This window comes from Ictalurus punctatus, chromosome 11 (genome assembly GCF_001660625.3).
Source record: "Ictalurus punctatus breed USDA103 chromosome 11, Coco_2.0, whole genome shotgun sequence".
Classification (NCBI taxonomy): Eukaryota; Metazoa; Chordata; class Actinopteri; order Siluriformes; family Ictaluridae; genus Ictalurus; species Ictalurus punctatus.
Window position 1 is genome coordinate 19,091,015 of NC_030426.2, and position 27,868 is coordinate 19,118,882.

The 27,868-nt window shown below is 38.9% G+C and overlaps 1 protein-coding gene across 5 annotated transcripts in view; it reads right to left on the bottom strand.

Annotated features, from left to right (window-relative positions):
• Positions 1-27,868, bottom strand: part of dnajc6 (DnaJ (Hsp40) homolog, subfamily C, member 6) — a 49,941-nt gene that overhangs the window by 4,498 nt on the left and 17,575 nt on the right. For 3 of the 5 annotated variants that reach the window (XM_017479514.3, XM_017479515.3, XM_017479512.3), the window contains 13 exons: positions 22,083-22,218; positions 14,728-14,777; positions 14,137-14,285; positions 10,675-10,797; positions 9,506-9,639; positions 8,383-8,577; positions 7,006-7,114; positions 6,674-6,753; positions 6,194-6,387; positions 5,584-5,973; positions 4,609-4,755; positions 2,552-2,650; positions 1,201-1,338 (listed from right to left, as the gene is read on the bottom strand). In XM_017479514.3, the coding sequence (XP_017335003.1) occupies positions 1,201-1,338; positions 2,552-2,650; positions 4,609-4,755; positions 5,584-5,973; positions 6,194-6,387; positions 6,674-6,753; positions 7,006-7,114; positions 8,383-8,577; positions 9,506-9,639; positions 10,675-10,797; positions 14,137-14,285; positions 14,728-14,777; positions 22,083-22,218 (1,944 nt within the window). The remainder of the gene's footprint in view (positions 1-1,200; positions 1,339-2,551; positions 2,651-4,608; positions 4,756-5,583; positions 5,974-6,193; positions 6,388-6,673; positions 6,754-7,005; positions 7,115-8,382; positions 8,578-9,505; positions 9,640-10,674; positions 10,798-14,136; positions 14,286-14,727; positions 14,778-22,082; positions 22,219-27,868) is intronic. The other 2 variants (XM_047158460.2, XM_017479513.3) reach the window with 2 other exon arrangements.

Here is a 27,868-nt window from a genome sequence, read left to right on the forward strand (position 1 = left end):
AATAAAAATAAAATGAGGGATCATAAAAATTGAATTTGTTTTTTATTTAGTACTACCCTGAATAAACTTTCACATAACATATGTTTACATCTAGTCCATAAGACACAATAATAACTGAATTTACACAAATGAACCAGTTCAAAAGTTTACATACACTTGATTCTTTCAACCTCCAGGTCTTGCACAGGATTTGTTTTTCCAGCATTTTCTACCTATTTGACCCCTTTCCAACAGTCGCTATATGACATGGAGATCAGTCTTTTCACACTTAGGACAACTGAGGGACTCGTACAATGACCTCTGTATTACAAAAGGTGCAAACATTCACTGATGCTCAAGGCAGCAACATAGTACATTAAGAACCAGGGGGTGTAAACTTTTGAACAGTATGGTTGGTGTAAATTGTTAGTATTTTGTTAAAGATCTTTTTTCTCCTTAGGTTCTGCCCTTCAGAAGCTACATAAGATTGACATGTTTCCCACAAAACAAAACAATTTACACTGATCATCCTGTTCAAAAGTTTAACCCCCCCCAGCTCTTAATGTATTGTGTTACCTTCTTGACCATCAGTGAAGGTTTGCACCTTTTGTAATACGGTAGTTGTATACGAGTCCCAAAAGATGGCTCAAAAAGATGGGTCAAATATGCAGAAGATTCTGGAAAACCAAATCATGTGCATTTTTCTGAAAAACAGCGGCCAGTTTAACTGCTCAGGACAAACAAGAGACTCATGAACAACCATCACAAAACAAAAACAAGTTTAAAAAAAAAAAAAAAAGTTGCTGATCATCCAGGTAACACCACACAGTATTAATAATCAAGCATATGTAAACTTTTGAACTAGATCATTGGTGTAAATTCAGCTAATAATGTGTATTGTGGATGATATGTAAACATCTGTTATGTGAAATAGCTTATTCAGTACTAAATAAAAAAATGTTTATGATCCCTGTTTTTTTTTTTTTAATTATTAACATCTAGCATATTCTGCAAGGGGTGTGTAAATTTATGAGTACAACTATCTTGATAGCCGTAGTGAAAGGAGTTCAATAGTTTAAGAAAATGTATTTAAAAAAAAAAAAAAATTGCACAAAATAGAATGTTTTGAGATGTGATGATTTATTCCAATAGAGAATCTTCATTTTTCCATACCTGTTTTCACACCCCCAAGTTTAATAATTACACATTATTCCACTTTACCTCCCAGACTGGTTCCCAGGTTGCCGAGGTCAGCAAAAGGGTCCAGGGTGTTCGGTTTGGCCTGGTGAGTAGGAGTGTTGTGTACAGAGCCAGTAGGACTCGTACCAGCGGATTTACTGCCTACACTGAAACCACCACCTGCAAACACAGTCATCCGATACACGTTATAGCCTCAATTTTATTTATATTGTCTTTCCTCCACACACGCAGCAAATACCAAGTATCATTTACGTAAAACATCTGCACATTCAATGTGCATAAATATATAATACAAACAAGGAATATTCATTTTAGTGGATCTTTGCTTTCTGTGAATTTGAGTTATTGTATGAACTCAGTTTTATAGTCAAAACCTGTCTATGTGCTTGTGAAATTCCCACAGTGTGAAAATTTGCAGCTCTCAAACGTAGCATAATGTGCAAAGTTAATAAATTTGTCTGAAAATATATCAGAGTCCAGTTGAAAACCATTGTGTAGCCATGATTTAGCAACATTAGCTAAGACACCTAAAATTAGCCAAATAAGCAGTCTTGCTAATGCTATCCCTTCAGTAGTACTGTAGATATCCAACTAGAAGCTGGCCAGATTTGCTAACACAACTAGCTAATGTTAGGTTAAGAATGCAGCCAATTGAATAAAGGGCTAGAAATCTAGCGAACACTAATTCAGCTATCATACAGTACTGTGTTAGGCACCTTATTTTTTTTTTTAGTACAAACTTTGTTATAGAATTTTATTTTATAACTCCTACATCAAGTCAGTACAAAAAAACATTTTAGATCCCCAAACATTAGTTTTCCAGTACAATATTAAAAGTTACAGAAAAATGTTTGTCAGTAAAGAAAGCAGGTTATTAAGTGGTAAGACATTTTTCAGACTAAAAACCCAACGAAGTGCGACAGTCAAAGTCTCCAGAAGGACTGTGGCTGGTTCTGCAAGATGCTCAATAAAACATAGCTCATTTCCTTATAAAACTGCACTAATTCAACCCAAGACTACTTTTTTTTTTTTTTAAAAGAAAAAGTCACACCAAATATTGCCTTTGTTTCATTTACTACTGTTTACTGCCCGTTATAGTATTTCTTTTAATGTAGAAACATTTAATTGCATTATTTTTGAAGGAATCGTTGCTCCACATCATTTCTTTGCATGTGCCTAAAACTTTTGCACAGCACTGCATGTTATGAAATCCATCATTAGTTAGTTAATGGCATCTCATCTACCAGCATAGACTTTGAAAGAACTCAAAATGATGAAGCAGGTGATGTACAAAAGCTTAAATCTAGGTGTAACTCCTAAATTCTCCAGCAGATGTCCTGCTCTGGTCTTTGTGGTGTTGAATTTCACTTGCCAGGGGCAGTTGCTCTGTTCCAGTCCCATCCTCCTCCCACAGTGCTTTGCTGCTGGATGTTTACAGTGGGTGTAGTGGGGGGCACGGGCGAGCTGCGGCCTGGCAGGGATTGGCACAAGTTAGACCTCATTCAGCTCCAGCCTTTTTATACTTAGCTAACAAAATGGTCTCTGGCAGTTTGCTTTGAGTTGGGTTTGCATTTAACATGACAACTGCCAAGTAAATGTGTAGATATTTTTAAAAATGACTAACTATTAAAGGAAAACTTCACCAGCAAATTCCAGACAGAAAGTTTGTACATAAAGCAGGACAGACTAAAGTGCTGCTGCAACTTGTCCATCAGTTTGGGTAGAGATTAAACAAGGGTTCTGGCACCACTATCATCAGTTAGCCAAACAGTATTGTGGGTAATGCAGGATACCGGTAACCAGTACAAATATGAAGTGAAAACGTACAAACATGCTGATCAAAAGAATAAAAAATAAATAAATAAATAAAAACAAACAAAAAAAAAACACACAACTCAAATGTATTACAAAATACATATTAGATGCCACTTAATAAACTACAATTACGATATTAATTATATAGCTTAATATACAAGTTGTTCAGTGTTGATTTATTGCTTAAGTGTAATGCAAACCCTGGAAAATGGGGCAATACATTTTCTTAATAATGATACTCAAAGTCTCTGCCAAGTGTGGAGAAAGGTAGAGAGGCAGTGGAAAGAAGATAAGTTGCAGGTGTCTTATGACGTTTTGAAAGATTAAAGTCTTTCCAGGAGAACTTTGCTGAATATTTCTTCCTCTTCCACTTTAATGAAATGTGGGGTTCCACAAGGATCTATATCGGGTCCAGTTTTATTTTCTATTTCTATGATTCCTCTGGCCAATATCCGTCAGAAACATAAATCACCTTTATGCTGACAACACTCAGCTTTATCTCACTCTAAATGTGGGGCATAATTTAGCCTTGAAATCACCTTTTGATTGCTTTAATAAGGTTACGGAATAGATGCCAGCCAATTTTCTCCACCTGAATGAAGCAAACACTGAAGTGGTAGTATTTGGCCCTCCAAGTTCAACTAAACATAATTAATAATTTAGGACTTATTAAATCTAAAAAGGTACACAATCAGGAAAGGAGTCTTGAGGTTATTTTTGATGCAGAGTTAAAGTTTGATAAGCATATAAACTCTGGTTCGAGGTGGATTCTTCCAATTAAGGAGTATTGTGAAATTGAAACCTGTGTCTTTTAATGATTTGGAAATTGTTATGCATGCTTTTATTACATCCAGACTAGACTACTGTAATTCACTGTATTCATTCAGAATTCTGCTGCTAGGCTTTTGACTGGGACTAGGGAATATGCAAGTACGTCACCTGTATTAACATCCCTCTATTGGCTTCCAGTGAAGTTTAGAATTTTACCATTTGTTTTTAAAAGGTATAAATGGCTATTAGAAGAAGAAGATGAGCAACATATGTCCTCTAGACCATTAAGATCTTCACAGGCGTTTCAGTTAACTATTCCCAAGTCTTGTCTAAAATCAAAAGGGCTCTCAGTTGCAGCTCCTCGACTATGAGCCCATCTCTCCATATTAGATCCTGTATCTCTCTTGAGGTTTTTAAATCTCATTTAGACTCATTTATTCTCACTTGCATTCGACTGTATTTAATTTAGTTCTGGATTTGGTCTCATGCTTTTAGGTTGTATGAATTTGTTAGGTTTTGGCATGTAAAGCACACTGGCCAACTTTTGTTTTTAAATGTGCTATAGAAATAAATGTGAGTGATTCTTTAGGTCATGTCAAACTAATGGTAAGAGACTCAAATGCATATATTAACCTTCAAGAAATCACATACTGCCTACGACATGAACATCTCATCCAGGACAAGCCAAAAAGCAGACACAAGGACTAGTAACACATCTAACGCTGTTCACCAAACTAGCACAATGCAGCCACAAGACTGAACTACAATCAGTGAGCATATGATGGAAACAAGCTGCCTGACAAACACACACTACTGAAACATTGGCATAGGTGCATGCCTTACCCAAGCCCATGTTCTGCATAGTGGGAGATGGAGAGCGTGCGGCATGCAGGAAGGGCTCTGGCTGCCCCACATTACCTGGTCCCAGGAAGGCCCCCATAAAGTCTTGAGGCTTTGCGGCAGATGGAGCCGACCCGAACGGGTCAAAACCTGCAAAAGTAACAAACTGTCATATCAACCTCAGACTCAGTTTTTAGCAGGATGTTGGTGTTCTGGACAACCTGCTGGGGTAAGTTTCATTTATTTTAACAATAGGCAATAAGGCAGCTTAACAGAAACCATATCCAATTCTGGTTGATGCCATAGAGTAAGATTTTTTGATGAATCAAAATGGCACGGTTTTCCAAATGTAGGTCACCCAGCCAAAACATTTTTGGTGTTCAGTGTTTGCTTCTCAACCACACCATAAAGCTACATAAATCACCAAATGATCCCGATTGTCCAAAATGGCTGCATCTACAACATGGTCATCGTTTTGTTGTTTCCAGCTCTATCTGAACTTTGCCTTTCATGGTGTTCTGTGGGCCTCAATAACTAAATGAGTTGTGCTGTGAACGCAGGTGGTAATTTACGAGTGGTTGACATTTATCAACATGCTCATATGAATACTTAGAAAACCATGATTACACAAACTGGTGGGAATGGTTAGTTTGGCTTTCAAAAAAAAAAAATAGGCCATTTTACTACATGGCTGCTAAATGAGGTCCAGTGCTTACAGAGTTTTGGGAGAGGTAGACATTACTTGCTAAAGTAGCTACATTAACTTTGCCACTTTACTGCAAAGCCAAAGAAGCAAACTTGCATGTAGGTACAAATTATTTCCAAATTATTTCAACTGACCAAAGAATTCTCTAAAACAGATGTTCTGTGTATTCAATTGACATCATCCATTTTCCTGTTGCCTTTTACTCACTATAATGATCATACTCCAGTAAAAGGCTACACAGAGTTTAAAAAGGATCTAGAAAGCATGCTCACTGTCTGTAGGTCTAGGTGAGGGGCAAGGTGAACTTGAGGAGGTGGTCCTTTTAGGAGTAGACTGGGCAGAGGTGGGGCCACTGGATAACTGAGAGGCTGGAGCTCCAAACAGATCTCCCAGCAGGTCTGTGGTGGTGTTAGTGGTGGTATGAGGCTGTGGGGAAGTTGGAGGAGGCTGAACACCACCTCCGTCCAGGCCCAAGAGGTCAACGTCCTCAGCAGGCGGAGGAGGAGCAGCAGGCTGAGCCTCAGCTCTACTGGCTCCTTTGGCTTTCTCGCCACTGCCGCCGCTCTGCTGGCTAGAGAGTGAGAGCATGTCATCATCTGAGGGCTCACTCTCCTCATTCGGGCCCACACGGCCCCCCTGGGCCCCTTGAGCCAGTGCTGGATCTAAACACACAATAAGCCAATAAATTTCAGACTTAATTAGGAGTCAGAAATATCTAGAAGGCTCTAAAATCAGGGGTTTATCTCCAGAGATTTTAAAGCTTGAGGATTGTTTAACAGACCCAATACTGTGCTAGAGATAGACTTGTGTTTGAGTAAGTATATTTATTGACTCTACAGTTTGTTGTAGCCATGGAGTTCCAATTTTGTTACTGTACGTCACCTGCAAGAGCGAGAGCATCCTTGTGTTCCTGGTGGCAGGTGAACAGCAAGTTTGGGCTCAGGTCTTTGGTGGGGAACTGTTCCCAGGGTGGCGTGAGATCCTTCTGCTTGTCAGTATTCTCCACCTCAATCTCCAGCAGCACTTGGAAAAGCTGAGGATACTTGTCTGGAGAATCGCACGCATCCAACTCAGACCTGAACACACATGTGAGTATTTATTAGATAAAGCAGAGAAAGTATGAAGTATGTTTTAGATAAAGCCACAGCAAAGTATTCAAGAGTGGTGGCTCAGGTTCTCAGCAAATGATTGGCCCAGCATATTGTGTCTTTTATTAAATGCAAGTCATTTGAGATAAAAGTGTCAGCAAAATGAATACATGTAAATGGTGCCCGAATAAAGCACAAGCATTGATTGAGACACATTTTAGCTTCATTAGTGTATCTTCGATTAAAAAGCAGACAGAGAACTGTTAAAGCTTACTTCATAAACTTTAAGTCTGTTGTCCCGGGGGCAATGAAGCCTGTATGGAACTGAATCTGGAATATCTGTGTGTTGGTCACCTGCAACAAAGCAAGCATTTAAATCAAACATACTGTAATAACCAGAGCATTAGCGTTACTAATGTTACTAATGTTATTAATCCACTTTATACCACAGCAATGTTGAAATCTTGATTCGGATTGGTCAGGTGGTGTTGATTAATGCAGAGAAACTATCCTTGAAAATCGAACTTGACAGTGTCTCTGTTGTACTTTATTTCCATCTGAAAAGACAGGAGAAAACGCAATTCTTCTTTGATGTCCTGTCCTCACCTTGGCTTGTAGGGCATGGGAGCGCATGTGGTAGGCTGAGATCACGACATCGCCTTGGACACTCACTCCCAGGTTGAAGACCACCTTTCCCTCGTGCACCCTGTACTCCCTGGATGGAAGAGAACATCAGGATCATTCATGTGATACTGACTACTCGAAATATTCACGGAATACTACTACGCGAAATATTACAGGCTCCATGTTAATGCAGCCACAGACCTAATTTGGTGGTTTACACCAGAGCATGGTTCATTCGTTTGGGTGTAAAGTAAATGGTTCCTGTTTTAGCTCAGTTTCTCTTTCAGTGATCAGAAATAAATGCATTTCCACCGATGTGGGTGGATAGGTTACATTTATCGCCTGCTGGGACCCTGTTTAGCACAGAGGCGAGGTGAAAAGTGTTTTTTTTTTTTTTTATTTTAGGCAAAGCTCAAAAGGTATCATCAGTCTCACCATACTTTTAATAGTATATTATATTATCCATCCATTTTCTATACCGCTTACCCTTCAGGAACCTGGAGCCTATCCCAGGGAGCATGGGGCACAAGGCGGGGTACACACTGGATGGGGTGCCAATCCATCGTAGGGCACAATCACATACATTAACACACCCATTCACACACTACAGACTTTGGACATGCCAATCAGCCTACCATGTATGTCTTTGGACTGAAGGAGGAGACCGGAGTACCCGTAGGAAAACCCCCTGCAGCACAGGGCAGCAGAAGGAATCAAATCCCCAACCCTGGAGGCGTGAGGCGAATGCGCTAACCACTAAGCCCCTGTGCACCCCTGTTATTTAAACCACCATTGTGAATCACAAAATAGGAATATTATAATGAACAGAACATCACATTCTTTAAATTATCAGAATGTGTAACCAAAAAAAAAAAAAAAATTTTTTTACACACATGACTAATTTATAAAAGGTATGGAATTAAGCAATATAAATACCATGTCCTAGGGACACACTTGTTTTGAAAGAGAATCAGAAGACCTAATTTGTCAGTGGGATATGTATATGTATGATAGTCCAGGTGTAATTATGATCATTATACTTTAAATGCCCATAATCACAGAAACAATACATTTCTAACAACATGTGCAAGACTAAAGATGCTTCTTACATCCTCTTGCCCTTGCCTATCCGGCCTGAATCCAAACATGGAAGTAACCTTCTGAACACAGTGTACTTTCTCCCAAAAATATACAACTCCTTGAAGTCATACATTTTCATTTCTCCATTTCCTTATGTTCTTCCTCAGATTTTAACTGCTATGTTCACAGAACAGTTAGTATGTTAGTAAAACCTGATTTCCTCCATACACCTTGTGTGGAAAATGGTTTCACATGGAGCTAGTGTGTTGTCTGGTGTACCTCATCCTCTCATACTCCTGAGCTGTGGAGAAGATCTTTGTCTCGCCGAGCAGGACATCGCAAAAAGGTCGACAGCCACTCCGCTGTTTGTTGAAGCAAGGTATGGGATTCATTGTGACAGCTTTGATTACCAGCGGTTTGGAGTGGGGCAATGTGGGCTTCTCTGAAACCATGCTACACATGTAGCCTACGTACCTGATCAAACACACACAAAAGTATACCTGTCAACATATGCTTCCAACCAGATTCCCTCCCATAATTCCTTCTAAAAGATTCTGCCTCTCTAAGATACTCTTTTTATACCCAATCATGTTACTGACCTGTTGCCAATTAACCTAATTAGTTTCAAAATGCTCCTCCAGCTGTTTCTTTTTATTAACACTTACTTTTCCAGCATTTTATTGTCTACGTCCCAACTTTTTTTTTTTTTTTTTAGACGTATTGCGGCCATAATCATCAACAAAATCACCTTTGTTTTTTTTTCTTTCTTAAAATGGTACATTTACTCAGTTTAAACATTTTATATGATATGTGTTCTATTGTGAATAACATATGGGTTTATGAGATTTGCAAATTATTACATTCTGTTTTAACTGACGTTTTACTCAGTATCCTAACTTTTTTGGAATTGGGGTTGTAACATTTCTTTAATAAATAAATAAAATCTAAAGTGTTAGATATAAGCTTACCAGTATCTGATTCAACAATTATTAGCCATGCTTCTCAAACACCTTTTAGCCACAAAAACCTTTAAAAATGCTAAGAATATGTTACTCCAATTAAAAATCCAAAAAATTGTGATTTTTTTTTTCTGTAAAATTAACAAACAAACCAAAGAACAAAACTGTGACCTATGCAAGCTAGCTTTCAACTAGAAAAACCCTAACCATGAGCTGATCACTGATTGTCTCTGTAATTAGAAAAGATTTAATACAATATTATAGCTTATTATTTTGCAAGCTAGCACTAATTATTAGGCATTAGCAAAAAAAAAAAAAAAAAGTCATTTTATTTTGCAAGTTATTTAATGGCACATAAGTAAAACAGGAAATAAGAGGTATTTTAATTGTAATTATGTTTTGAGTATTCGGACTGCTGCTTCCTAGTTTTGAAGTATTTCTACCTCCTGTGTGAGGGCCACAGGCCTGATCCGGGTTTCTTGGCGCTGAGCAGTTGCATGGCAGGTACCGGGTTAGTGAAAAGGTGGCAGAAGCAGAACATGGCACAGACCAGAACACCAGAAGGACCCCTGCCATCCTGAGAGACACAGAGACACACTATTATGACAAATTCAAATTCAAAATATGGTTTACACAGGTTTCTGTAAGAAAATGTGTTTATTTTTTTACTAAACGTACCAATCTAAAAACTTAATATACTGTACTGATAATACAGTTGTGCTGTTAAATCTCGTCTTGAAAGTTTGTATAAATAGAAATATAAGTGTCAGGCTACATTTCCCGTATCAGCCCATAACCTCATTACATGACCTCCATTCAAGCGCCTGTGCCCAGTGATTACTAATGAGACTCACCTGTTTTCAATCACACTGCTCCCTTTAAATAAGCCGGAATGGTGTTACTGCCTGAAGTCTTGCGCAATGGTATGGTACGGTATGGTATGGTACGGTATGGTACGGTACGGTACGGTATGGTACGGTACGGTATGGTACGGTATAATTGGCCTGTGTATGTGGTGATTAGCATTGCATTAGGGCCTGCTTCATGTTTATTGATTTATACTTCATTAGTTTATGCCTGATCATTATCCTGCCTTGAGATCCCCCCCCCATTCATCTATAAGCACACAGCTTTTTACTATTTTAATAATTTGAAAGCACAGTTAAGCCCCTCCTCTCTATTTTTATTGGTTGCCATGCTTAAACAACTACATTTACTTTTGTCTTCTGGCTTGCTCTGATTCAGTAATGAAATCAACAATATCAGATTTTCAGTCACATCAATAAAACAAAAACTTCTACTGTTGACCACCATGCTGCTTTGAGTGATTTCTATTATTGTCCTCTATAAACAGATGTTTGTGCAGAAATATGACTGAATAAACGCCGTCTTCCAGAAAATCCCAACAGTAACTGAAAATGATTAAATATACACCACATAAATACACTGAAAGATAAACTTAAGGAGACATAAACTCTCAAAAGGAGGATTTAAAGAGTTTTGAGCTGAAAAGCTGTGATGTAAATCGAAATGTTCAGCAGGATGAGAAGAACTAAGGTGGAAATGAGTATAAACCTGACGGTGCAATCAGATGTGTTGTTTCTTCTCTTACCGAGCAAGTGATCACACACACGTTCTTGGGGTTCTGCTTGAGCCAGTTGTGCATGTTCTTACACACAGCAAACAGGTTGTGAAGGCTCGGGGCTTGTCTGGATGGCCAATTGCATTCAGACACCTGAAGAGAGAATTGAGAGACGATGATGTGAAGCAGAAAATGCTTGAGTAATTCAGTAACAGGGTAGAAAGAGCTAACAGCTCACACTGTAATCCTGAAGTAACCGTCACTGAGCAAACGAGAAACATATGAAGTCTATCTGTAAATACACTGTTTTATTGATGCAATCGTATCAAACGAGACGTGTGTGCAGTTAATCTGTGCATTATTTAATCAGTGCACAGAAATGAGCCTATGCAGAATTCACTGCATGACTATATTTAAAAGTCTATTGACAAAGCCATCACGACAAACATCATGAGATGCTATTTATAGTGAACTCATTAGGAGTGTATTTATAGTAGCGGGTAGGTGATATGGAAAGAATATCAGGATAATAGAAGGCATTTTCCCAATGCATGATATAAATAACACTTAGGCTTGCAAACAAGGTGTCACCAAACCCATGCTACATTAACCATGCTACATTCATTGATTTCAAATTTAACAAATTAACAGTGTAGCTTTTAATAGGTGTTCAAATGTTTATAAATTACATACATGGGTATTCTGACTTCAGAAACACAATATGCCATGTGGAAATTTGTTTGTACACTCAATACACTCAAAAAACTATAGAAGGCTACTTGAGGCCAATATTAGATTCATAATATGACACCATTAATTAATTAATACTATCATCTCTGTAAAGGCAACAGAAAGGTGTTTTTTTATTTATTTATTTATTTTTTTTTTTATTGTATCGAGAAGACACAATCTTAATCTGAGACATTGTCCTCTTAATCTTGAGGACTGATTATTCTTAAAACCATGGGCATGTTTTCTTTACGGAACAGCACATCAAACTAATTCAAAATATCCAATCAAAAGTTTGATAAAATAGCTTGCGTCGTATGATTTCATGACCTTGATTCAGTATCTTGTGGGTTCATTAAGTGGTGCATCTGAGTAACTGTCATCGCACAATAAAAAAAACTTAAATGATAACAGGATGTGCTGCATCAAATGCTATCTTATAAGCTTCTGAAATGACTGTTGAAGCCCTGTTGTTAAATATGGCAGTTCAGAAACTGACGTCAGCAGGTGCTTAGGCCATCTCTGAATAGACGTAACATTCCCCACATAAATACTGACATAATCTTTGGTCATAAGTCACCGACATAAGTCGCCATATCTGAAAGTCATTTTAAAGATATCTTAGAAAACCTGGGATTTAAAACATTCTTCACTTCTTTGTCATTTTTAGTTAGTGGGGTGTTAGTTTAGGGGTGGACAGGGTCATAAATTCATGAAGCAAGGTAAAGCTCCAAAGTGCTTGCCCAGTCGTATATTATGCTTACCCATCAGCCCAATTAACTACTCTAAAAAGAGTCAACGCTGATGAAGCAAACATGGTGAATTGTATATGTGCCCTCAACAAAAAGGTCATAGTCTTTGGCTATGAGCTGTGGTGTTCTCTTGCCATTTTTAAAGATGTTTTTTACTTAAAGCGCACCTATTATGGTCTAGAAACGTGCCTAATTGTTTTAAATAGATTTGCATGCATCTGAAGTCAAAAAACACTTTAACATGCTCATAATTTAAATTGCAGCATTACTTTTTTTTCCCCAGTGTCACGAACGACTCGTTCAATGATTCCTTCTAAACTCCTCCTTTCAGAGAGCATACTACCGCTGTCAGCGTGTGTCGAAAAGGAAACGCCCATACCCATATCCATACCATATCTAATATCAGCCCCCTCTGTAGGCGAGCAGCCGATGAAGACCGGAGGCGGGGCTTTTTGTTACAAATCTACGTAGGTTGGTAGAGGAAGTAAGTCTGGAATCACTAATGACTCGATTCAGCTGTTCAGAATCGGTTCCTTCTTTTAGGAGTCAATAACTTCGTTTGTCGTGCGCTTTGATGTTTTTAAACTTTGCAGATGTTTTTACATTCACAAACAGCTCTATAACACACTACATGAAAGGTAATATTTGAAAAACCATAATAGGTGCACTTTAACATTGGAGATGATGCCGTATAGTGCTAGAGTTACAACACTGGTTGTGTGCTATACTTGTATTGTGCTGTATATATGTGCTGGCTCAATGGTTAAGGTTCTGTATTACTGATCAGAAGCAGCGGCCAAGCTGCCACTATTGGGCCCTTGAGCAAGGCCCTTAACCCTCTCTGCTCCAGGGGTGCCATATCATCTCTGACCCCAGCTTCCTAACAAGCTGGAATATACGAAGAAAAGAATTTCACTGTGCTGTAATATATATGTGACAAAATAAAGGCTTCTTCTATACATGTATTGTATTTTGCTCAGTTCAATAGTCACTGGTTCAATATCCTGAATCTAGAAACATTGTCTAGTGTCCATTCAAGCATAATAATACACTTAGTAAAAGTACTTCCTAACAACATCCAGACCACATCCTCAGTGAGTGTGCATAGAGCAGAAGATCAAGGTGCTGTGGACCACTGAGAAATATATGAACCAATTGGGGTATGTTATGTATAAACAAATCTATTCAATGAAAAGGTTTCTTTTTTGCGAAAGTCGAGTTTTTCTTTCTCTGAGTGTTGGACCACTGTAGTGAAAAAAAACACTGTTGCCTGTTATATAAACAGCCCACTGAACATTCCTTGTCCTCCTGGAAACATCGAGAGAAAAATAATCTGGGCTGAGTTTCCCAAAAGCATTGCAAAGTAAAGGTTTACTGGTAGGGAGAGTGTTCAATGTGATACTCATTCTACCATGCAACCATGATCTTTGTACTGCGGTGCTTTTGGGAAACTCAACCCTGCTTGTCTGCTTGTCTCGGGAGCCTTGGCTACTAATTTGTTCATCCTTGCCAAGAAATTAGCCCCACCCTCAGCAAGAATAAAGCTGTTTAACTTCCTCTTTTCATTAAATGAAATGCAGGAGGTACAGTATGAGGCATATCTAATCTTTCAACAGGGGCAGTGGGCTTGGTTAGAAATGAGAAAGTCAAGAAGGAATGTAATGATTTCTACAGAAATGGAGTTTAACCTCAGGTCAGTGTTTTGCTATTTTAACAGTAAAGTGGTGAAAATTCTGAGGAAAGCCTGTTGGCTTCTCGCAATATCAATATTACCTCCTCTTATTTGCTGCCGCATCTCATTGAGCCACTGTAAAGAAATCAGGCTTAGGAATGACTCATTGCGCTATCATAGAATCATTTTAAAAAAGGAAACGCTTTCTAAAGTCTTCCATTACTCAACCTTTGTTTGTACAACCCCACAGAGACTTTCTCAGCACCTCTGTTAGTTAAGTCAGAACAGAGAAAGTTCCTCAAGGCTTGGACTGTGAACATTTCAGATGAGTCGTCTCACCCTGTTGGAAAACTTGGCTCCACGGTAGTTCCTCTGGGACAGGTTGAAAACAGTGTAATGATCGGCATGACGCGAGTCCAGAAAAGAGCGGATATCCTCCACGTGGTTCCTGTAGCCCAATTCCACAGCCTCCGCAGGATATGACATCACTGATAGAGCATGAAAAGGGATAAGTACAGTCAGAAGATGAGGTCATAATCTGCTTTAACTCCAAGCACTGAATTTATTAGCTGCCGCGATCATCAACAGTGTTAAGCTTTGAGATCGGATCAGGTTATTGTGTGCATTCGGATCTAACACATCTGAGGCCATAATGGTTTTTTAAAATGACCCAAAGATTCCATTCAGGGCAGGTCACAAATAATTTATTTATAGAAGTGAGGAGTGAAATGAGGTCTACTACTGTTTGTCGGGCGAATAAGTCTGAAAGAATGAAGCAAAATGTGTAGAGAGAGCAAACACAGCACTATCACATGAAGCTTCTGAGTGACCTCTCGCCCACTGACATGGCAGACAGAAACAGAAAGGAAAAAAGAGAGAGAGATGGAAATGCTTTATGAAATAGCTGTTTAGATGTGTTTAAATCCTCACCTATGATACGTGATGTGATGTAGGCAATGTCCAGCTCTCCTTTGGTGTAGCTAGTACACAAACAGCAAACAGACACACATTGAGTCTTACACTTTTAGCATTTACTTACAGTGCTGCATACTGTGTCCATACTGCTTCCTAATTAACATGACTTGTCAAGTCAGACGGTACACACCAGCAAAGAAGATGAAAAAAAAAATCGCCAAAAGCATTATTCATACACATGCTGGGGCAGTAATGATGAAATAAAACAAGTGCTTAACCAGGGGTGTCCAAATAGATTACGTGTCCAGGGCAGGCTATCATTTAAAAAAAATAAAAAATTCTTTATTGCCGAGTGGGCAGCTGTTGTGGCTGTCTCCAGCATTTCTCTTTCAAAGAGACATTGTTTCTAATGGCTTTCGCTCTCCAAAAGATATTTTCCGTTTCATATTTAAGGAATAAAACACTTCGAGACATGCTGTTTTTTCGAGGAAAATAATAAAAAACGAGGTGGTGTGATGAACCCCAAAGCACAGCTGAGATACTGTTAACACACCAAAGTCGATTAGTTTCTTATAACAGCACATCCCAAAACTGTTTTCTTCCTGTTAAACCACAGCAATTTGCCAACAATTTCAATTTTTAAATACAGCTGCAAGCAGCGATTAAAGGGGCCAAGCACCAAAGGCGCAGCAAGAGCAATGAAGAACACTAAGAGTAATAGAATGTACATGAATGAATAAAAGATGGGTTTAGAAGCACAGCTGAGAATAAGATTGAACAGGAAATTAACAGAACAGAGGCATTTATTTGCATGCCAAGAGGTTAAAAGGTTAGTGCAATGCTGAGCCACAGAAGAAAGGAACCAAATGACACTGGATTACAGCCATTTTTAAGAACTGGCAACAGCCAGGAATCGACCCCAGGACCTCTAGAACTGAAGCTTGTCATTTATCACAGTGCACCACACAGAGAACACATGTTTGTGTTGATGCTGAGGAGAGCTTCCAAGGTGAAGCTCAAAAACACATTAGTTAGAATAAGAATATCAAACTTCTGTTCAGTGATTTTTGTGTGGCTCTGTCCACTGATCATCTGAGCCAACTTTGGTACGAATTGGGCCAAATTTGTACGAGGAGTAGTGAAAAAACGTAATGCTGTGCATTTCAAAATGGTGACTACTGTAATGGGTGGAGTCTTAATGTAAGATATGGATTGTGATAAGCATGAGGAGAGTAATCTGATGAACTAAACTTCTTTTCTATAGGACAAAGTGTTGAATTATAACCATCTGAAAAGTGAATATTTGAACTAGTGGTGGCGCTATAGCGTTGGCCCTAGAGACCCCATAATTAGTCTAGATACTATTCAAGGTCATATGTATGAGTGTGCCAAACTTCATCGTTTTCTTACTTATGGTTCATAGGGCTGCCATAGACTCCCATTGGGGAAGAAGAAGAAGAAGAAGAAAAGTAATGGATACAATAGGTGCCTACGCACCTTTGCTGCTTGGCCCTTAATTATCACTGAATGACACTTTCTAATTTTTGACCATTTACAGTTACATTTAATGTTATGGAATGTCTGCAAAACAAGTAAGTTCCACTTATCACTTATTTTACAGGAGTTTTAAACTGTTCATCCCTCACCAGCCTCTGTTTTTTCCTGTCTCTTAAAAGTAATATGGCAAAAAACAACGCTTGTTATGACACCATGCTTGTCTAAGAAACAAGAAAAAGCAAAGTCGTCTATGCTGAAGACTTAAAAAATGTAATGTAGAAAATGTACTGACTGTTACAAGGCACTGACACTGGAGACTCCTTCAATAAAGTGAGAGATAATCCATGGCTAGTTGTGCATTAAAATCCTGCAATCCCTTACTTTATTGACATAGTCTCCAATGTCAGTGCCTTGTAACAGTCAGTACATTTTCTACATTTGCTATTGTATGCAACTGTAACTATATGTTAAAGGCAGCACATTCATTTAGAACGGTGATTAAACTGACTGGAACTACCTGTGCATTATACGATTTGAACGCTCACCTTCCAGCCAATCAGAGTCAAGTCTTCAGACAGACCATGGTATAATGTTAAATAAAGGACAACTTACACAATGCTTTACCTCAATGATGGAAACAACAATGTTTTTCTTTGACACGTTTTCTTAATCCATTTATTATTAGGCTTAGATCATGTGGAACAATAACGTACCGTACCGCACAACTTCAAGTTTGAGAATTCAACAGTAATCTTTAATGCAGTCTGCTACAATTAGTTCATATACTTCTCTGTGCCACGACATGATGCATTCAAGTTATTTTTATGAGCTGGATAAGTTTTAAAAAAAACCTTCAGCGCATGCTGGTATAGGAAAATATTCAACGATGGGGTAGTTTCCAAGAGTTACTCTTACCACCCGAAAATTAGCTTATTTTGTTATAACGGCATGTCCCAAAGTGGTTTATTTCTTACTTATCCAGCTAATAAAATATAGTTAGAATGAACCTTCACTCTCTAACCTTTTATTAGTACAGGAAATAAATGATAACTTCATACTGTCATGTCTGATACATTGAAGTATGATAATAACTATAGTTTCTGGGTGACCAAAAAAATGCGACTGGACAAGAACAATGGCACTTTCACTTGCCTAGATAATGCAATTATGATTCGTCCCTGCCTCCCAGCTACCAGAAATTTCTGAAAGCCTTTAGCAATCACATTCATCCAATTTACGGTTTCATTTAAAGCTTTATCCTGGTCAGGGTGTATCCAGGAAACAAGTGAGTGAGATGGGAATGTACCCTGGATGGGACACCAGTCCACAACAGGGCACATTCATACACTAATTCATACCTAGGCGCACAGACACAGACACAGGGCTTGAGAAACTACAGCATAGGATAATGACTCATACAGATTAACCCAAAAACATTTTTTTTTGTTGTTCTTGAAAACTATAAGTCATATATCTGTGTAATAAAAGTGATGTACATGCACCACTAGCCTCATTACACAGAAGCTGGTCTGTTCTTATGTAGCAGATAAGTCACATGAGTAAACTGCTGAAGTCTCCAATCCTTCTAATCAGATAATATAGTATATCAACAGTCTGCTGATCTAGGCTTCTGTGTTAACAGGATATGAATGAGCGTGCGCACACACACACACACACACACACACACACACACACACACACACACACACACACACGCACACACGCGCACACACACACACCAGCACCTACCATGAGGGTTAGGTGATAGAAATACAGAGACTGAAACTTAATAAAAATAAAAAACACACATAAAGACAACACTGTAAATATGATAACTACAACAGCATTTTTTCCCCCATTTTAAGCTCTTTAGTTATGCATGTACCAAAGCTATTCCTGGGTCAAACACAGTCACATGACCAGCAAGTCTCAAAGCATGTTGGGGGTTAAATAAGGATATAAAACTCAGAGCGGTCTAACAAATATGTGTTAGAGCTGCACAATATGGCATATGGCAGTTTTATTTTTTCACACTGCGACTGAATTTTGTGTGGATCAAATCAATAGCCTGGATCCCAATAAAAACGGTTTGATAGAGAGCTTCCTTGCAGATTACAGGCATCTACACCGAACAGCCATAACATAGCAATCACTGAAAGGTGATGTGAATAATATTGATCATCTTGTTACAATGGCACCTGTCAAGGGGTGGGATGTATTATGTAGCAAGTGAACAGTCAGTTGGAAGCAGGAATGGGGTAGCATAAGGATCTGAGTGACTTTGACAAGGGTTAAATTGTGCTGGCCAAATTGTGATGACTGGGTCAGAGCATGCACAAAAAAGCAGGTCTTATGGGGTGTTCCTGGTCATGGGCGCCCAAGGCTCACTGATGCATGTGGGGAGCGAAGGCTAGCACGGCTAGTCCGATCCCACAGAAGAGCTAATGCAGCACAAATTAGTCAAAAAGTTCATTCTGGATATGATAGAAAGGCGTCAGAACACACAGAGCATCACAGCTTGCTGCATATGGAGCTGCGTAAATGCAGACCGGTCAGCATGTCCACGCTGACCTCTGTCCACCGCCGAAAGCTCCAACATGGGGCACATGAGCATCAAAACTGGACCACGGAGCAAAGTTAGAAGGTGGCCTGGTCTGATGAATTATGTTTTTGTTTACATCATGTGGACCGCCGAATGCATGTGTGTCGCTTACATGGAGAAGAAAGCAAGCCAGTGGAGGAAGTGTGATGCTCTGGGCAATGTTCTGCTGAGAAACCTTGGGTCCTGGCATTCACATGGATGTTACTTTTGCACGTACCACCTACCTAAACATTGCTGCAGACCATGTACCCCCTTCATAGCACGGTATTTCCTAATGGCAGTGGCCTCTTTCAGCATGATAATGCGCCCTGCCAGACTGCAAAAACGGTTCAGGAATGGTTTGAGGAACATGACAAAGAGTCCAAGGCGTTGACTTGGCCTCCAAATTCCCCAGAGATTTGCTGGTAAAGGATTTGCTGGTGGCGTCTTGGTGCCAGACACCACAGCAAGACTTCAGAGGTCTTGTGGAGTCAACGGGTCAGAGCTGTTTTGGACAATAGTGACCTACACAATATTACAAAGGTGGTTTTAATGTTGTCGTGCTACTCTAATATACGGTATGTTGGATGATAAATTTCACAGAAATACATATGAGTCAGTGGTTATGAAAGTAAACTTGTAAGATTGGCGTCAGGTGTAGATAACTATCATGCAGAACTTTTATCTACTTTATTATGTCTTTTTGTTATGTTTTTTTTTAGTTAGCAAGCTAGGAAAGACCATTTTCTTTCATTTTGTATTAGTTTAGATTAGGATTTTCCATACTCCAAAAATATAACCAACAGACAACCTTATAAATCAAAAGGAGAGAAGTTTGTTCCTCCTCTGCAGGGACAGCACACCTCAGCAATACAGCAGCAGGACGTTATCATTTCATCTATACAACACAACCAACTGAGCCCCTGATCAGAGGAGCTGTAGCGCTTTTATAGTGAGGTGTAAACAGTAGAACAGTTTCTCTTATGTTACAAAATAATGAATATTCATAACTGTACAGAAAGTGTGTATACAGGTCTCTACATCTTCTTAAGCTTCAGAAGGTGGTTCCCTATAACCTTTAGCAACTAATGAGAATGAGCATATAAAAACAGTCATTAAAACAGATAGCACTGAGAAGCAAAATTCTCCAACATTAGATTGTTTTCCTTCAGTATACTTCCTGATTTGTTTTATTTGAAAGTTTTCAACATTACTGTTGTGGAAAAGTTGTTCGATTGTGCAGTTCTGGAAACCATTAAGGTACAGGTCTTTCTTGTTCCTTCTATCAGAGCCTTACCCTGGACTGGGCTATAATAATACGGAAAACCTGATTTTTTTATCTTGCCTTTATCTCATGATCAACACGGCTGTATCTCATGATCAATATGGCTGTAAGATAAGTTTAAAAGAAACAAACAAATTCAAATAATAAATGAAATTTGGAAAACTATCACTCCATTCATGGGACAGTTTTGGGCTGCCACCCAAATGACAAACACGAGACACGACTGGCCTACTTTAGTGTGTCAGACAGGGCTTTTGTGTTATGCTGTTCGTTTCCAGTGTTGCTACGGTGCTGATTTAGCAACAAGGAATTTGCGGGGCTTATTTGAGCAAAGAGGACTCCACTGTGAAGGAAGCAGGAAAGACAGCACTGTGGAGGAAGAAGAACCACACTAATGCACCTTTCTGTTTTCGGTATCAAAATGACAGAAATAATGCCTGACTCCTCATCCTTTTTCACTGGGAGTTTTCTTTCCTCGCTCTACTTAAATTACATTGATTTGGGGTCTGATGTTGTCTTTATAATCAAATATGGCAACGATTAGAATTAAGAAACTCCTTTCTATACATCAAGGGGTCATTCATACGGTCATTTCCAAAATTATTGGCACCCTTGGTATAGTCAGCTAAAAAAGCTGGTTAATGAACTTAAATTTATTGGACATGACTATATATATATATATATATATATATATATATATATATATATATATATATATATATATATATATATATATATATATATAACTTATAATATTGGAACTAAACAGCTGTGTGGACTAATCAGTGTGAGGCTAATCGGATAAAAACGACTTCAGTTTGCTAGGGTGCATAAAGATTGGAATGTGGAGCAATGGAAAAAGATCATGTGCTCTGATGAGTCCAGATTTACCCTATTCCAATGCGATGGGTGTGTCAGGGTAAGAAGGGAAGTGCATAAAGTGATGCAACCGTTATGCATAGTGCCTACTGTACAAGCCTCTGTTATGATCTGGGGTTGCATCAATTGGTCAGGTCTAGGCTCAGCGACGTAATCTGGCAATGAAATGAAGTCAGCTTGAAGAATGTACTGAAAGACCAGGTTATCCCTTCAATGGATTTTTTTTTTTCTTCCCTGATGGAACAGGCATATCCAAGGATGACCATGCCAAGATTCATCAGGCTCAAATTGTGAAAGCGTGATTCAGGGCACATAAGGACTCATTTTCACACATGAATTGGCCACCACAGTCCTGAACTTAATCCAATTGAAAGCCTTTACGGAGTGATTCGACTCACCCGTCCTCAATACAAGATCTCGGACAAAGATTAATGCAACTCTGGATGGAAATGAATGTTGTCACATTGCGTAAGATTTTTGAAACAATGCTACAATGAATGCGTGCTGTAATCAAAGTTCAAAGTGGTGCAATGAAATATTAAGGGAAACAGGGTCACCCCAGTTGAAAGAAAATCTTTAGTCATATAGTAAATATACAGTCTTTTTTTTTTTTTTTCTTTTATACCTACAGCACCCTCCAGAATTACTGCCACCCTTTATTAAATGAGATATATATATATATATATATATATATATATATATATATATATATATATATATATATACACACACACACACACATGCAATAAATGACACCTTAAGCTTACGCATACAAGAACTCTATAGTTTTGTTTATGATTTCAAAATGATTGCAACCTTCCAAGTAATATTTGCTGAAGCCACCCCTGGAAAAAATAACAGGATTGATACCCATATATGCCTCATCTTTTTAGGTTTATCTTTCACCTTTTTCATTTAGACAACTGGGTCAAATACATGGCAAAACACTGATTTTGTTTCTGTAGCCCTTTTCGTATCGATTTGGATGTTTTTTTGTATAATGTTCTTACTGAAACCTCTATCTTTGCCTATATCTAACCCCCTGGTAGATATTTAAGCTAAAATATCCTAAAACATAGCAGAATTTATGATGTCATCAATCACCAATCACACACAGTAAGGACTTACGTGGCCACTTGATTCATAACCTTCGTGGAAGTGTCCTTGATGGTGTCCTTCAGGTTGTCCTTGAAGTTACTGAAGAACTTTCCAGCACCTCCTTTAACCATGTCCAGCAGTCCACCCGCATAGTTCCCATCCATATCTGGAAATATGAAGTTTTTAAATTAGCAGTCGATGATAATAGAATGATATTATATGGATTTGGCACACTGTCTACCTTTGTCTGTTTCATAAAACTGTAGTGTATTCATTTTATTCCTAAACATACCTCTAACTCTGACTTTAACTTCAGTAACCAGAAGAAAATATTTGAGAAACTGTAGCTCTTTTTGGTCCCCACAAAGGACTAAATATGTGTGAATACACACACACACACACACACACACACACACACACACACACACGGTTAGTGGGACACCACTAAAAATATATGCCCTTGATCAAGCTACAACCATCTTAACATGCAGTTACATGAATGCGAAAGGAAAGTAATGCAGCATGCAGAAATACACTTGGTGTTCTGTACAAAGGTAATAGGGTGTGTACTGGAAGTTTGTAAGCTGTAACAACAATACTACACATGATGGTGTAGGATCTGTACAAAAAAAATCCCAGTAAAATTTCGCATTGATTATAAAATACTACTATTGACCTACAAAGCACTGAATTGTAAGGAGCACCATGATTTTATGGAGATGCCCGTGATCCTGACCCTTTCTGCTCTCTGGACCTGCCTGATCCATCCTGATGCCCTACTTCTGGATGTAGCTCTCATCAACCATAGGCTACAGCTTGGAGATTGCTGAGGATGGTACTGCTTGAAGTACTATGGAAATGGTTTTGGACCTCAATTCCACATGGACGTTCTCGCTGTGGTGGCTGGGACTACGGTTGCTGCTATGGCCTTGGGACTGCAATTACCACATGCAGTTTCACACTCGGGTCTCATTTAGTGAACAGTGGACTAGTTCAACAAAGACTTCATGTTAAAACCATAATGAACTTTCTTTTAATTTCACACTATCCGTTGTTACCTAGATGAGGACGGGTTCCCTTCTGAGTCTGGTTCCTCTCAAGGTTTCTTACTCGTATCTTTTTAGGGAGTTTTTCCTCGCCACCGTCGCCACCGGCTCGCTCAATAGGGATAAATTCACACACTTAATATCTGTATCCTGTGTTTATGTTTCTGTAAAGCTGCTTTGAGAAAATGTCTATTGTAAAAAGCGCTATACAAATAAAATTTAATTGAATTGAACTGTAAATAACTTGCTAGTATTAGGTAATATTACTAGCTACTATTAGTAATTAGAAATTGTTCTTTGACAGTAGTTGTGTGTTGTTTTTTAAGTAACAACCTTCAGCTTGTACCGCATACAAGTGTCCCCCCCCCCCCCCCCCCGTTGCTGTTTTTTGGGCACTAGTCCTGTCTCTGCCCGTCTCATTGGTTTATTATCCAATTGTGTTCACCTATTCTGTGTCAGTCCTTGATTAGTTTGTCTATGTATATCTTGTTTTGTCAAAGTAACACTGCAAAGACTTATCATTCATTTAGGGGGTTTTCAGACCTGTAGATCTGTGCTTTGTTCCGAAATGGGGACTTAAATTCTTACAATGTAATATTTTCTCCTTGGCTGTACGAAAATATGTTCATGCAAGTCACATGTGAGTGAACTGTCCTCTCATTGGTCAGAGTGTGCCTGTTTATGTAGTGGCTATCCATGACGATGGATAGACAGCAGTGGAGCAGCTTATTTTGGCTTTCTTTTTAGCTGTAGTTAATATCAGTTTGAGTGGGAACCAATGTTTCACGGAGCGATTAAAGACCAACCCCTTGAGGTGCTCGCTAAACACCATGTAAACCTTGGTGTTTTTATTCATTTTTGAAAGTTGTTCAAAAATATGTTGGTCGGACCAAATTTCAAGGAGGCATTTTACCTCGTCTTTGGTCCAAGTTAAACACAGTTCCCATCATGCATTGCTATATAGGTTTGTTCATCGGTCCGTTGGGTCAGGTTGCTTTCTCACTAAAAGTGAGCTGCTCCAGTGTTCGTTTCCAATCGGCCCGAGACCACCTGAACGAGTGTGGTGCGGATCCGAGCACGATTGCCGTGCTCATATATGTCTAAACGAACCGAACCAAGGGAGAAAACCCACCAGGTTCCGAAACAAACGCTCCAAACGAGCCAGTTGTGAAAACGCCCTTAGTAACTTTACATCACCGTTTTCTCGTTTCCCTGGACACTCTGTTTTTTGATTCTTGTATGTTTTTTGACTTTGATATTTCATCCTTCTTTGACGTTACTTTCCTGTGCTTTGACCCAGATTTGCTGATGAATAGACTTTCAGATGCTGTAGCCTTGGTAGGCAGTGATGTTACATCGAGTTGAGGCTGTTTTTCCAATAAAACATTCAAACATGCATCAACAGCAATACGACACAAACATACAGAACGTTTTCTGCAATCTACAATGCTACCATACTCATTTCCCAGACATATAATTTAACATGGAATCTCAATATTACAGCGCAGTCACACACTGACTGCACCATATTGACAGAATAAACTATCCAACATTATTAAACTGTATATAAAATTTGTGCCATACATTAATAGGTGAATAATACACAAATACAGTATGAGGCAGTGATAAGTATGTGTGCCTCAATTAATAAAAAGGTTTATTGGGGCAGTGGTGGCTCAGTGGTTAAAGGCACTGGGTTAATGATCAGGAGTTCAAGCCCCAGCACTGCCAAGCTACCGCTGTTCGGCCCTTGAGCAAGGCCCTCAACCCTCAATTGCTCAGTTGTATAAATGAAATGAATATAAGTTCTGGATAAGGGTGTCTGCCAAATGCAATAAATGCATTTTAAATCTTGATTTAAAATACTGAGACAAATGCAGGTAATTTGTCTATAAATGAGTGTGACAGTATGGTAAATGTAATAACTAATTCTGGCTATACTCAATTTTAACTGCTGTACTGTACATGTGCTAGATGCTAACACACCTAACTATACAGTTGGAGTAATTCATGAACATGTGCACAGATACAGTATGTCAACAATGAGAAGCCACAAAGATTATGCTTGCACGTCCTGATCAAATTGAACTGCAATGGAGTGTCACAGGTCAGAGGTCGAAGGTCCTAAACTGGCTCTGAATGAGAGTTACAGCTGAGTCGTTTCAACCTGCCATTTACACATCATTATTATATCTGTGCAAACTGCTCGTTCATTATCAGTGCTAGGTACTCCAAACACACTAAGATGTTTCGCTGTAGATTTAAGTGCTTGTGTGTGTGTGTGTGTGTGTGTGTGTGTGTGTGTGTGTGCACACATGCGTGTGTATATGTCCATCCTCCATTCCTGGACCACTCCCAAGCTATTAGTCTGCCTCAGCATCCACCACCCACTTAGATCTGCAGATCTGTTAAATTCAGCCTACACCACACACACATACCCACACACCCACACACCCACACACACACACACACCCCCACACACACACACACAGTCTGTCACTGGGTGAGCTGTACAGAGAGTGACACAGCAAAGGTGAAGAGCATTCTGAGTCAGAGTGTATCAGAGAACTCGAGTGGGATGCAGCTCTGTCACAAAGCTACAAGTCTGTAACATATTCCAGTGTTACAGCTGGTCCTGTGAGGAGTAACCAAGACTGAGCGTGCCTATTCTTTTTCTGTGTAAAAAATAAATACTACAGTCTACATACCAAAGGAGGATGCCCCCCTCTCCTAAAAAAAAAAAAACAATTATAAAACACTTCTAAAGAGAACAAATTCATGTTCTTTGGATGATCCTACCTCAATTTTATGGACTCAAACTCATCCGTAGGTGCATAGCTTCGTAAATATTTCTTTCACAACTCCATACATCTGAAATTCCGTAAAAGTCCTAAGTATGTCTTTTGAGTGACCGAGTTGCTATTAGACAGATATAAGCCGACGTTCCACTGATTTCTTCACCTTTGTAGATGTATGCGCAATCATACGGCAAGTCCATAGACGTTCCAAACAGGATTTCGCAAAGTTTTTTTGTGATTGCTGCGACCAAAAATGCTTGATTTTGCTGCGGCCGTTTTTTTTTTGTGCTTTTTTTTTTTTGCGGGAAAACTACCTGAATAGGCGGAACTGCGATTGCATGAAATGATGACGTGTGGCGTTAATCGCTCTATGTTCTATAACATGTAAAACAGGAACATGAATATGTATAGGAACAGGAATATTCTGAAAGCGACTCATGTAAACACCTTAATCACAATATTGTCTTATTCAGAATAAGGTCAATAATTAGATTACTGCTGTCCATGTAAACGTAGTCACTGACTACACATTTAGTTGTCTTTAGGAGGTAAATACGTCACTAAATCTAGCTAGTTAGTTTGTTGCTAACAAAAGATGAACATCGAGGTGTTTTTTTTTGGGGGGGGGGGGTTCAACCCACTTCTTAGTTGCATGAAATCCAGAATAAAAGCAAGGCCACTATTAATGCCATGATCGTCTGGCTGTCCTTCCATCACAATGATTAAATTCCCCACTCTTCTGTGTAAACATTCAAAACAAGAGCTGTAAATCACACATTATACAGTATATGCTGAAACATAACTGATTCTTAGATGCATCATTATTCTTTCTTGAAAAATCTGCAAGAAATCATAATCTGACCTTGATGTATACTTATGCTTAGTCAGTGATGGCTCCTTGCAAAATGAGATGGGAGGGCTAGCTTGACAAGAAAACTATTAAAGCTGAGCAATGCATTATATCACAATGTCAGTGGCATAATAAAAATGATGTGGGGCAAACTATTTTTTACACACACACTCACACAATCAAGTCTGTAATGCTCTACTGGCGTCATGCTATGTCTCCTCTAAAATCCCAAGCTGTAACCCTTTCATTCAAACCCAAAACACTAAACTCACACTTCTCATCTCATTGTACTTTGATTAGACAATATGTGCTTACTTACTTTTAGTTTCTCCTCCAAAGGCATTTTTGAAGGAAAAAAAAAAGGCCTACAAAATAAATAATCCACCTCGTTCGCAATCATTACGTCTGCAACTGTATTTAATATGCGCTTTCTCATTCGCTGCTGATGATGTGTTAGCACCATGTATCAACCCAAATGCACACGAAATCTAAGGGGTATGTCATTCTCTGTAATCGCTCAACACAACCGATAAATCTGTATGAATCTACATGTCATGTCACAGCAAACCAGTGACTACATTTCCCATCCTGCACTGCGGCCTACAAACATGGCTGCCATGGACTGCAATTCCCAGAACACTCATTCATTCTAATCACGCACACCTGCATCCAATCTCACACACAATCACACCACAGTGGAAAGAGGCTGTTTGTACACAATAGCTTTGCGAAGTATTGAGTGTTATTACCATACAAAGTGTTTGTAACTTGTTCCTCGTTTTGATTCATGTTCATTGATCTAGTTTCTTGTTACTCTCTCGTTTCTTGCCCTGCCTAGTTAATGCCTGTTTGTAGATCGCCTGACCCATTACCTGTTTTTGCGACCCCGCTATTGTCTTATGTTTTGGAGTTGTCTGCCTCTCTCTATTTATTACGTGGGAAACGTGACACTACAGTACGCACTAGAAAGAAATCAGCTCCAGCCTCGTGCCTTAGTTCATATCATTTTATGACCATTGGTGGTGCTGTTGTTCTCCATTCCACAAAAATCCAAAGACAAAATTTGTTAACAGCAAATAATCTGATGTGGATGGCAAAAATGAAGCTGTGTATTGATGTCTT